Source organism: Amia ocellicauda, chromosome 3 (genome assembly GCF_036373705.1).
Source record: "Amia ocellicauda isolate fAmiCal2 chromosome 3, fAmiCal2.hap1, whole genome shotgun sequence".
In the NCBI taxonomy this organism is placed as follows: domain Eukaryota; kingdom Metazoa; phylum Chordata; class Actinopteri; order Amiiformes; family Amiidae; genus Amia; species Amia ocellicauda.
Window position 1 is genome coordinate 56,787,894 of NC_089852.1, and position 13,425 is coordinate 56,801,318.

General features: G+C 36.1%; 1 protein-coding gene across 2 annotated transcripts in view; it reads right to left on the minus strand.

Annotated features, from left to right (window-relative positions):
- LOC136747005 (lipase member H) overlaps positions 1 to 13,425 on the minus strand; it is a 43,895-nt gene that overhangs the window by 25,555 nt on the left and 4,915 nt on the right. Inside the window, exons 1-2 of one of the 2 annotated variants that reach the window (XM_066699957.1) lie at positions 12,256 to 12,323; positions 3,023 to 3,092 (exon numbers count right to left, since the gene is read on the minus strand). In XM_066699957.1, the coding sequence (XP_066556054.1) occupies positions 3,023 to 3,074 (52 nt within the window). In that variant the 5' untranslated portion in view covers positions 3,075 to 3,092; positions 12,256 to 12,323. Of the gene's footprint in view, positions 1 to 3,022; positions 3,093 to 12,255; positions 12,324 to 13,425 lie in introns of those variants that run through there. The other variant, XM_066699956.1, reaches the window with a different exon arrangement.

Consider the following 13,425-nt stretch of genomic DNA (forward strand, 5'->3'; position numbering starts at 1 on the left):
TTAATCTAATCTGGTTCTTAACACAGGAGCACCCCACGGTTATTGTCTCAGTCCTTTACTCTACAGTATGTTTACATACAAATAATATTATAATTAAATATGCATATGATTCTACAGTGATTGGTCTAATAAGGTGGTGAGGTGAGGGACCTTTCTTTATGGTGTCCAGAGAACAATCTGTTTCTTTATGTTGATAAGACAAAAGACAAAACTTTGGTGAACTTTTATCGCTCTACTATAGAGAGCATCCTCACTGGAGGCATTATAGTCTAGTTTAGCAACCTGACTGAACAGGACCATAAACTATTGAAAATGACTGTAAGAACTACTTCAGCTCAAGGACATTCCCACCAGCTGCAGGAGGAAGGCCCAAACATTATCGAGGATGTCACTCATCCAGCTCATGACCTATTCTCAATTGCCACCTGGAAAAGCACTAGGACTAGGATTGCCTGTTGTAAAGTGTTTATCCTCAAGCGGTCAGGGTGATGAATAGGCATTGTGCAGAATGAACTTCATAAGCACATACACACACACACTCGCACATTATGTGGTTAGTTGTTTTTTTTCTGTGTTGTGTTGTGGTGTGTTTCTTCTATGTTAATAAGGCTGGGAGAGCCATGGAAGAAGCATTTTATTGCATTTCAATGTACTTGGCTGTATTTGTTAATGTAGATGACAATAAATAAATAAACAAACAAAAGAAACGCCTCGACTTAAAAATTTCCATTACGAGTTCCCATGAGTTCAGCCAAAACTCCTTCATCAGGATGAGAGTAAGGGAACACAACACACGCTTTTAAAGTTTACATATTTAGTCACAGGTGTAAAATAATCACTCGCGTAAGAATGTATCTTTGACACCAATTAGATCATTGAAATGAATTATAATTGTTTCAGCTTCATTCATGATATTAGTTTAATATTTTAATTACAAACGTGAGAATGTATCAATTAGAGACAATTAGATAATTACATTGCAGTAGGACATTTTTTGCTTCTTTCATGTTAATTACTAAAGCATTATGTACATTACAATGCAACTCAAAACTGGTACACAGCTTATATTCAAAAAGTCACAGGAAAGTAACTAATTTCACAAAAAACACTACATTTCATGGTTGTGATCACAATAAAAAAAGGTCAAAGAGGTATAAAGCTCAGACAAAAACACATTTTCAGTCACAAAATTATAAAGAAACAAACTGTCAATGTTGAGTCTTATTACAGTGCATCCGGAAAGCTGTGAATACTTATGTACATGTGCTTTTTTGTTTTTTATTTTTATCAAATTTGCAAAGATTTCAAACAAACTTCTTTCATGTTGTCATTATGGGGTATTGTTTGTAGAATTTTGAGGAAAATAACTAATTTAATCCATTTTGGAATAAGGCTCTAACATAACAAAATGTGGAAAAAGTGAAGCGCTGTGAATACTTTCCGGATGCACTGTGTCTAACAGTACACGAACGGGAAACAAGGCAGGCATCCTTACAGGCATGCATTTAATGCGATTTTCATATTGATGTCATAAATGTTCTAATCTGATCATATAAAAAGCACCAGCTAATGTAAAGAAACTAATCTGAAGGAGGAATGGTTTCCCATAGTTATCTTTTTCCTCCATTGTAACTACAGGCCTCAATTTTTTTGAAAGATGAAATTCATGAACACTCATTAGGTAACTATACAACACTTCTTCAATAACCTGTTTCACTATGATAATGTACAATTTTTGCACTGCTCTTTACTTATAAGTCTGTGGATGTGCAAGGCCTACCACCAGTGAACAGTTGAAGTCGAAAGTATTGACACACATCACTCGAAACAATGGGATTCAGCGCTTTGTTGTTTAATCAATATTTTTCAGTATTTTTCCATGATGTATTTTCAGAGTTTGAGGAATACCGACTCAGCCTAGAGAAAATGATAATGATTACAGATAATTTAACTGAGTTAAGATTTATGAGTGCACCCCCATTCATTTCTGTATAAATGATGAATGTATAATGTTACTGTTTAAATCCCTGAAGGTTTATTAGTTTAATTATATTGGAATATTTGTTTTAAATTAATATTAACATCAGTGGCTTTGTGACTTATTTTATTTTGTTGACTTATTTACTTTCCTTTTTAACAGATTCTTAGACTCGTGTCCCAGATTCATTGTATGTACTTATTCTAATTAATTCATTATGCTACAAATTAGATCATCTGTTTTCCTTCTCTTCCTTTGACATAACATTTCCCAAACTGTTTTGTACAATAGACTTGTCAAGTATTTATGAAAAGATTGACATTTAAACAAAACAGGCCAGAGCTTTAGCGGTTGTCTGTGAGAGCTTTAATTAGCCCACTCATACTTCTCAATATTGGATCATGCTGCTAAATTAAGCAGCAAGTCGTGAACTTCCTTACCATTCTTAGGATTCAGAGCTCTACCCAAGAAATTGCACGGAATTCAATTATACTAGACTTTGCGGACGGCATTAAATTGACCCTAATCTCACCTAATCTGAGTTTCCTTTTTAGGTGACCTAGAGGATATTGTTTTACCAGTTAATTGTTTGTTATTCCTTTTTGTTAATGTAATCTTGAATCTAAATCTATGATCAATTCATGTAAGAAAATCTCTACTATGGAAGAAACATTAAAAACTTCAGTATCCAGAAAAATGCTTTAGCTTCCCATCTAAGATCACTTTATTTAAGGAACAAATGAAATGTGAAAATATCAAAATATTAGTTGTTGTTTTAATACATATTTTGGTCTCTTAATTTTTTCCAGAGCTGTATATATTCTTAAGTCTCTTTGTGTATTTTGTTTTGCCCCTTTACCCCATTGAGAATTTACACAAAGTTACACAAATGTACACTTAAAAAAAAGTTGATTGTGATTACTAATCAGAATGGTTTCAGTCTGAACACACTGAAACCCCTCGTTTATTGCTTCTGGATACTGCCATTCATAAATATTCAAACACTGGTAGGTCTGTTGTGAAGTAAGATACATTGAGCCTTACCTTTACAGATGACAAAAGAGCCAAAGAACGCGAGTATCCACCACCTGAGCATTGTGTCCTTGCTTAAAACCTGAGGGATGAGAAGCATGTTAGCACTCAGAAGTTGCCATAGAGAGCGAGGGAAACACTATGGTGACCTGCAATGTTTTCTGCTCGCCTGCAGGCATTCAAGTGACCCACTAAACACTCAATCAATGTGTGATTTAATGTCAAGCAGGATCTGAAGTCTCGGAAAGCTGTTCAGGACAGCCAGCTTTTAAGGATGAAGCTAAAAAGATTACATCACGATTGAAAATGCCTCTGAAATCTTATTCCACCAATTAATTCCATTTTTTATCACAATTATAGAAGAAAGAAAATAAAATAAAAATAAGTAGACTATTCTAGTATGTTTCAGACTCATTTAACACTACTAATATATAACTTATTTTAAACTATTTGCTATTTGGTTTAGTTTGAGTACACACACACACACACACATATATATACACACATCTTAGAGCACTGCAGTCATTGTGTTATTAATTAAATTAAAAGGGTAAGGAAACATAAATGTTCTTCACAAGTCGAAGGTAAATGAAGAAGCACACAGAAGGTAAACATAAGGCCTATAAAATATTAAATCTTGTTTCCACTTCCAAAGTCAGTTTCATTTATTACACTTAAGGATATTCCCAAGTATTAAAAATGTAGGAGAAATCAAATCTCTCCATTTTGGTCTATTAGCTCTGTCTTTTAATCAAACTTATAATTGACTGGATTTTTTCCAATATACTTTTCTACTGCTGTAAGTATTATTAGATAAAGATAAAATATGAAATACTCACATCCTAATCTGCATTACCAAGTGTTTCTGTTCCCTGGTATAAGACAGAGAGTTGTGCTACCATGTGTTTGGTGTCAGTCGAACTAGATCACTTTCACATAATAATTAGACTGTAGAAATCCTGATACTGTGGTCTCACAGCTGGATAATAATTTCAAGAGTTTCAGAAAAAGGGAGTCTTCCTTCCCACATAAAAAAATACAAAAACAATGTATATATATCCAAAGCTGAGTCAGTTCATTTAATTCCAGCAAATGGAGAAGCTGGGGAAATTCCTAGAACTCTTAAAACTTTGATCTTTCCTACAAATACCACTTACAAAAGCAAAACTATTAATAGCATTCAATAATGATATGTCTCCCTAAAATGCATGTTTCCTTTGAAAAATTACATACAATTATAAACTGAAAAATGAAGTAAACTGAAGGGAAAGCTACTTTGATCACTGAAAGCAAACGTAAAATTAATCAGCAATAGAAATTAAAGAAAAATGAAAAGTATGAAATTAAATGTTTGTAATCATTTTTTTTTAAATATATATCAACAGTTTATATATTCTAATGACATACATATAGTTTTCCTTCCCATATGTATAGATCTCCAGATCCTATAAATGTCACATCAGTAGGCAGCTGTGTGGATTAGCGGTTAGGGCTCTGGACTCCTGATTAGAGAGTTGTGGGCTCAATGCCACTTAGAGGACACTGCCTTGAGCAAGGCCATGTACCCAGCATGCTCCATTAAAAACTCAGCTGTGTAAATGGGTAATTGTATGTAAAAATAATGTGATATATTGTAACAATTTAAGTTGCCCTGGATAAGGGTGTCTGATATGTCAATAATAATAGATGGCTTTCAGTTTGCCTAAACAGCCACTTGATCTCCCTACTTGAAGATTTGCAAAATATTTAAAAATGTAGAAGTCGGCTGAAATATTCTTATAAAATAAAATAAAGTGTCTTATTATTATTATGGTGAGAATTCACCCAAGAAAAAAGTGAAATATTTGAAGTTAAAATGTTGATGCACATAAGTGTTAATCTGTAACATCATCTTTTATTACACAACTATGTGAATTATATTGCAGTATGAAAAAGAGGGGGGTTCTTATTAAGTCACAAAAACATATTCAATTTAGTTTTAGTTTACAGTTAATTTCAGTTAAACTTTGCACCTCATAGTACATGTCAGTGGATTCTAGTTCATACATCAATCTGTCCTTTCTGTTATTTATTGCAACACGTTCTACACCAGTGATTCTTCTCCTGGTCCAGGAGGGCCAATTTAAGCGCTATCCCAGCTCTTAATAACTTAGTAAAACCAGTTATTGAAACGTTGCCTAGGAAACCTGCAGGGTGGTGGTCGTCACTGCTCTAATCTGCATGAGACATGAATATATACAGACATGTTTCTGAGAATCTTTTTTAAAGGTTTCTATTTTGTTGGGGTTACTAAAATAATGGTTAATCTGAAGGGATTCAGATTTCACATTAACAAACCACTAATATAATGAATAACAGCCCCAAATCTTGTGAAGTGGCGAAAGTGGTTTATTCACATGATATGAACTCACATGCTAATCTGCCTCCACACCACCATACGGTACAAAGATCAAGAGGTGAGATCCAAAGAATGCAGCACTTTAAAATAACACCATTATATTCTTAAGGAATGTAAAGAATACTTAAGTGTAAAATATATTAAGATACAGTACTTGCATTTATTATTTTGTTTTAATTTGTAATTCTATTTTAACAGGATTAATTCCAAAATCTGAAATTGGTATTAACATTAAACTTGTGAAAAATCAAGTTCTGAATTTTTAATATTTGGTCAATTTATTGTTGTCTGTATTTTTTACATGCTTGCTTGTATTTGGTTTTCCTCAACTGTAATGGTTTATATTCATCCAGAGCTAAATTACAAGTTAACTTCCTTAAATTAAATAGTTAATCTGTGACTTAAAATTACCAGAGAAAACAGCTTTTCTCTAGGCTATTGCGTCAGCCAAGCACGCAATGCTTTATTGATAGGACTCGGGGCATTCGGTAGACTAAACAAATTAAACAAGGCCTGTCCCACTGGATCATGGACACAGTGTTTGGGAATTTTTGTATTTCTTCACAGATTTGCGAGAATGCTAACTAATGTCCAATGCATTTGTGATGGGGGTGAGGTGAGTACTATCGTAAGAAGAGTGGAGCCTTACCCAAATAAATAACTGATTGTAGTTGTGGCTACGCCACCTAGTGGATTATACGGTGGCCCTGAAGTGCAACTGCTGAAAAAATAAAGCAGGGTCTGCGAGATTTGCAGTAAGTGCTGAAAAAATAAAGCAGCTGCTGCAGCATTTTCAGAAGCGATTACGGAAAGGGAGGTACATTGTGAATATATTTGACTGATGCCATTGGACAGCAAGCAAGTCACGTCGGCCGAGCAGCTTCTCAGAAGAGACAACAGAGTCTGAGCAACGAAGTATCATATTAATATTGTTGTATCTTCTGCTCTCTATCCACTGTGCTGACATATTAATAGTTATAGGGCTGTCCTAAAATGTATTAGAATTAATTAAAGCTTATGGCATCACTAATTTAACTAAACATGTATATTTTCATATACAATTACAGTACTCAGCCTATATGTAAACTCTAAGAAGTGAAGGTTCTAATAAGAACATTTTTGGATGTGGATGAACCCTTAAGGTTTTTATTAGAACCTTTTACCAAGGTTCCCTGCAAACCAGGATCATTAAAGAACCTTACATGTGTGTTAAATCAATCGCGATCATGATGAAAAGGGCTCTTAAATGCTCCCTTGTGTTACCACGGACCTCACGGTTCTTAAACGACATTTTAACTCACGAAGAACCCAAAGGTTCTAAATAGAACCGCTTAAGAATCTTCAATTTTTAGACTGTAGTATGTACTCGGTTAGTGTTTTTCTGTTACAGTTAGTAATTTACTGTAGAAGCTTTATTTTCTGTTAACTGTATATGAAAGATTTTACGTTTAAAAAGTAAAGTAGTCCTGATCCAATGTAAATTACAATGTCTGGTCATGCATAAGTGGGGCAGGCTAATTTGAGAGCAATTCCAAAAGATAGAATAACACTCATTATTATTATTATTATTATTATTATTATTATTATTATTATTAATAATAATAATAATTATTATTATTATTATTAAATATGTTGCTGTTTATACATTAAATATACTTTTCTTACCATTTTATTGTGTAAATGGGTTCATATATATATATATATATATATATATATATATATATATATATATATATATATATAATGTATTTATTTTGTTTTGTTTGCTTTATAATACAAGCACAATGTAAAAGACAATGTAAAAGTCGGGGTCGCGGGGAAGCCGGAGCCGATCCCGGCAGGCAAGGGGGATCGGCAGGAATACACCCAGGACAGGACGCAGCCCATTGCCGGGCAATTTAGGTTTGCCGATCTACCTGGCGGACGGTTTGAAGAAGCGGGAGACCCGGGGAAACCGCGCAGACACCGAGCCGAGACCCGAACCCAGCGCCACCGTGCTGCCCCTAAAATAAAAATACTATTTTATACTAATGTGTTATTTATTATTGTTTCTTACATTTTTTGGAGTCATTCATATTTGTTAAAGCCGTCTCTCTAATTTTGCATTTCCCAAATTAGCTCATGCTCTTGTCTATTATATCAGTAAACTGCTCCTTCTGATGGAATTGTTAACGGATGTTTTCTGTTAGTGCTAAAGAATAATAATTGTAATAATTAAGTACAGTTGTTAATTTAGTAAATCTAGCTACTTTAAACCCCATTCTGTCTCACACCTAAGCTTTAATTAATTTATATTACATTTTAGGACAGCCCTATAACTATTAATATGTCAGCACAGTGGATAGAGAGCAGAAGATACAACAATATTAATATGATACTTCGTTGCTCAGACTCTGTTGTCTCTTCTGAGAAGCTGCTCGGCCGACGTGACTTGCTTGCTGTCCAATGGCATCAGTCAAATATATTCACAATGTACCTCCCTTTCCGTAATCGCTTCTGAAAATGCTGCAGCAGTTGCTTTATTTTTTCAGCACTTACTGCAAATCTCGCAGACCCTGCTTTATTTTTTTAGCAGTTGCACTTCAGGGCCACCTTAGATTTAGGACACTAGGACCCAGAAAGCAACTTTTGCTTCTTTTTATTGCTCTTCCACACCTCTGTTTCGAGTATCCCTAGTTGCAACTCTTGAACCAGGACCACCATACAACACCATGCACAGAATGGACACCAATGTATTAATACAAAGGGAAAAAACACTAAAATAATAAAACAGGAGAGTCCTGGGGGACTAGAGTCCATGCTAATGCCAAGCACCCAGCAGTCCTTAGTGAGTTAGAGTCCTCCTTGACTTCGAAGTGGAGAGGACAGAACCCAGGATGACTATGGGGGAAAATAGAACAAGTGCCAGTAAATGCGCTTTGATATCCTATATTACAGTCTAGGCCTGTAACCTTCAGTAACGTGCACCAATCAATTCAATAACTAGTCACAAAACCCAACACCAACTTAAATACACAACCCATGTTCATCATACAAAGAGGTGTCCCGATAAAACATTTCCCCAAATAGGCTAGAATAAATGAAGCCTGGATTCCCCAAGTCCAGTTTATGAAGCTCTATACACTGACTCTCATTTTCCCATTAAGAAATCTAAAATAAGTTAAAACTAGAATGTAAAACCTTTAAAAGACAGAGCTGGTTACAGAGTGTTAAGTTAAGAATACAGAGCTGTACATAAAAAGAAAGGCCAATATCTATAGCAATCAAATAGTAATTGTAGTCTTAAATAGACAAGTAGAATATAGAATAATAAAATGCTAAATTAAAAACAAGAGCCCACTGCTAGGGTTTAAACTAAAAACCAATACACATTTAAAGCTAAATCTAAAAGGCACGTTTCTTACACCATGGTTAGAGACATGTACTCTAACTTGACAGACATTCATTTAAAACTGTATCCATAGGGCGTGTGCTTTGTAGTATTCTCATAGATATACAAGGCGAGCATAACACAAATGAGTGTTCTAAAAATCTGGCAAGTGCACTGTAGCAGTCCCTTGTGAGCAGGGTGTGGCAAAACAAGGATGTCCCGATCAACTTGATTTTGTGTAAATAATCAAACAGGATCCCCAAAAAATCTAAATGATTGGGGTATCTTTATCAGTTTCTGCATCAAGCTGTCTGCAGGCCCTCCCTCTCCTTGCATCTGAGGAGACCCAGCTCCTTTTATAGCCCATTTACCCATAATTCTCTGCACCTGCAGTTAAGGTTAATACATCAGGCTTCTAAGATTACTGCAATGTAATATTACAATGACAATATCCATTATGTATTTGAATAACACACAAACTAAAACATAAAAACATTCACCATTTCTTTTATCAAACACTCATTTGACCTCAGAATGCTGATGTGGTATTCTAGATAAGCCCAGGCGGCCATCTTGCAATTCATAAGTTTACTCAACCCCTGTTCATCAATAGAAACTAATCTCCAAATATGGGGGAAACACTGCAGTGATTTTTGGGAAAGAAAGGTAAGTCCTCATTCAAGCTTCATTCGTATCACATTCACACATTGTCACACAAGAAGGGAAGTTAGGGAAATATTTGGAGAAAAAAGGTTAATTATACAAAACGAAAGCAAACTAGACAGTTCACCCTGTCACATGCACAATCACTTAACTTTCCATGGGGGAAAGTGCCACACTGAGCCCACCCCCCCCCCCCCCCCCGCCAGCAATTGTTTGTTTGTCCAGCAGCCATGCTGCAAATGGTATCACCTCGAAATCCATCTGTGAGGAAACCAGTCCCGGGTGAAAAATAAGTTCCAACAACATGATAGTGATAACATTAAATAAGTGATAATTGATACTACTACTACTACAAATAATAATAATAATAATAATAATAATAATAATAATAATAATAATAATAAAAATGATAGTAGTGATACAATATAATACACACCCAGATTCAAAGAAAACAAGTAAATAAAATGCTCCCCTAGTCACTCACGTGACACATTTTCCTGCTGCAGTCTCCTAAGAGTCTTGTCTTGAACGGTTGATGTGTAGAGTCGGAAATAAATGATCTCAAGCTTCCCTTGTCTGAGTGACTGCTGACATATTCTACCAAAGGCATTTTTTGTCTGTGGTGTGTGCTGCGGCAAGCTAAGCTAAACCACATACATTCATGCCATTTTTTAGGCTGGAAGTTGTGAGCTCTGCACCAGCCTTGGGGTCTTTGGGCTGCCGGGCCCCTCTGAACTGCTGGCTGTGTGTTATTTTCTGACCAGAGGCTGAGTCTGCCCTGGAGGCCTTGTGTCCTCTGGCTTTGGTTTTTCTCCATGGTGTGTTCTCTTACGAGCATGTCTGCCATTAGTCGTCCCTCATAACAATACACTTTTGAATAATATAACAATTTTTTACTTGAATAAAAATGTTAGGTTGCAGATTATTGTGTTCCTAAGTGTGCAAGATTGCTCTGCAGGCCTAAGTGTCCATGGGCAGAGGAGGGTGCAGCCTGTGTGCAGTGAACATGAGCTGTGGAAGGAGAGGGCCGAGCTCGTTACAGCACACAGCTCTGTTATAAGTCTTCAGCATTTCCTAATCGGGAGGTAATATTCCATAATCCCTTTTGGAAAATATTTTGTTCTTCACTGCATGTGCTGTATAGTTGCAAAATAATAATAATAATAATAATAATAATAATAATAATAATAATAATAATAATAATAATAATAATAATAATCAGAAGAAGAAGAAGAAGAAAAAACACATGTTTCTAATTACTCTGCATTTTGTTAAGCCTCATGGGTTCTATTTATGGGGGACACCTTACATGGTTACATGGTGACACATACATTTTTCAGAATTAAGGTTCATGCTTTGTAGTTTAGGCAGTTGTAAGAAAATGAAACCTCCTGTACAAGTGACTGGAATTAAGACAGTTCAGGTTCAATGTGATTTAGTACAGAGTCCAGAATATAGATCACAGTATACAAGTACACTTGGTACAGCAAGGCAAAACTGATACAAAGACTTTATGGAGTTGAACCCCTGTCCAACTCCACCTTCCAGAGTGACCACCCCACCCACCAGAGTATCCAATGGCAGAGCATATCAAGTGACAATGAAGCCCTCACCCTGCTCTCCCACATTCCAGGGTAACGGCTCACTCGTTCCCCTCACTCGTACCTTTCTCTGAGAAGATTAACTCACTTCTCCCAACAGAGACAGACTGTCTCCTTACTCCTTATCAACCTTCTGTTCCTATTGATACCAGGGACCCCACCTTTGCTCAGCCATCTGCGTTTACCTTCTGTGAATTAGGACAATACCCAAGAACATTTGGGGAGTCGACTTTAAACTGGAATTTTATCATGGTGGAATTCCCCCAGCTTCAGCAGTTACATTATTCCTTACACAGTGTAACCTCCCAGAATGTGAAAAAGCCAAAAAACACTGACACTGTGTCGTTAATGGGGTATTAGATTTAAATGGAGATATGTTTTTACAACCCACCCTTGTATCATGATTGACAGATTAATACATGCAGCCTATTTTATATATTTCAATATTGTTTATCACAAAACACGAATTGTGTAAAACTTTAGCAACAAATGTATACAATTTTTGTATAGATTTGAGTGGATTGAAAAATAGATGTATTTTCTTTCAGAAAACCAGGGTTGTAGCCGTAAAATAACATCATGCTGTGCTATTATCCTTCGCATGTGCTGATTTTTTCTTCCTTTTTTAAAATCTGTACAACATAGTAGTTTCACTTGCTATCAGAAACAAAGCTCAGATCCAAATTACATGTTTTTTTCTGAAGTGCTGAGAAAATAAAATAACAAATAATGAGAAACTGCATAAAACTGATGAGAACCAGCATTTATCACAAATGCACAAAGGGTGTTTTATAAAATATAAAAACAACAATCCTACCCTTCTCATGTCCTTGTTAGTATTATGATTCCAAAGCATTTATCTGCATTATTTCACTCGAGCTCAAAGATTAAGAGACTCAAGTTGGTCTTCTTTCGAGAGCACACAAACTTTGTTCTTTCAGAAATAACCAGATTACACTAAACAAAACAGCTCTTACAATGTTCTGAATTAGATCACCGCCTTGTCCAGATGGAGATGCTTGTGCAAATATGTTAAAGGTAAAGGCAAGTGGGACCATGAATACATCTATCATTTTGGAGACTTCCACGCTCTCACAAGGTAAAACCTTTACAAGCCACAAACAACTGGCAAGCTTAATTAGTCTATATGAAGACCAAGCTACACATCAATCCATGTCTGAAAGAGACTAAAAGGTGAAAAAGGCAAACATACTTTAATATGAGGAGGTAGGTAATCTTCATCAGTTTCACAGCTATACAAAATAAACAGCACTAAATCACCTTGCACAGAATGGTAACCAACACAGCTATATACACATACTGAAGTAAAAAAGAAGAAGAACCAGTCAGTCTGCTCTGGTAATCTTAAATATTTAAATGTATTGAGCAATAGCTTCTGAAAAAGCTTTGTCATAGGAACACATTGAATTTGATGCAATATCACACACAGAGTGTTACTGAGCTGGACAATTTCCATTGAATAATTCAGTGACATTAATGTCAATGTTCATTTAATTTATGTTTGGATTCCACACCTGAATACCTCATTCAATTCACCTGAGTTCTGATGTTGATCACATGTACAGTGAGGGAAAAAAGTATTTGATCCCCTGCTGATTTTGTGCGTTTGCCCACTGACAAAGAAATGATCAGTCTATAATTTTAATGGTAGGTGTATTTTAACAGTGAGAGACAGAATAACAACAAACAAATCCAGAAAAACGCATTTCAAAAAAGTTATAAATTAATTTGCATGTTAATGAGGGAAATAAGTATTTGATCCCCTATCAATCAGCAAGATTTCTGGCTCCCAGGTGTCTTTTATACAGGTAACGAGCTGAGATTAGGAGCACTCTCTTAAAGGGAGTGCTCCTAATCTCAGCTCGTTACCTGTATAAAACACGCCTGTCCACAGAAGCAATCAATCAATCAGATTCCAAACTCTCCACCATGGCCAAGACCAAAGAGCTGTCCGAGGATGTCAGGGACAAGATTGTAGACCTACACAAGGCTGGAATGGGCTACAAGACCATCGCCAAGCAGCTTGGTGAGAAGGTAACAACAGTTGGTGCGATTATTCGCAAATGGAAGAAACACAAAATAACTGTCAGTCTCCCTCGGTCTGGGGCTCCATGCAAGATCTCACCTCGTGGAGTTTCAATGATCATGAGAACGGTGAGGAATCAGCCCAGAACTACACGGGAGGATCTTGTTAATGATCTCAAGGCAGCTGGGACCATAGTCACCAAGCAAACAATTGGTAACACACTACGCCGTGAAGGACTGAAATCCTGCAGCTCCCGCAAGGTCCCCCTGCTCAAGAAAGCACATGTACAGGCCTGAAGTTTGCCAATGAACATCTGAATGATTCAGAGGAGACCTG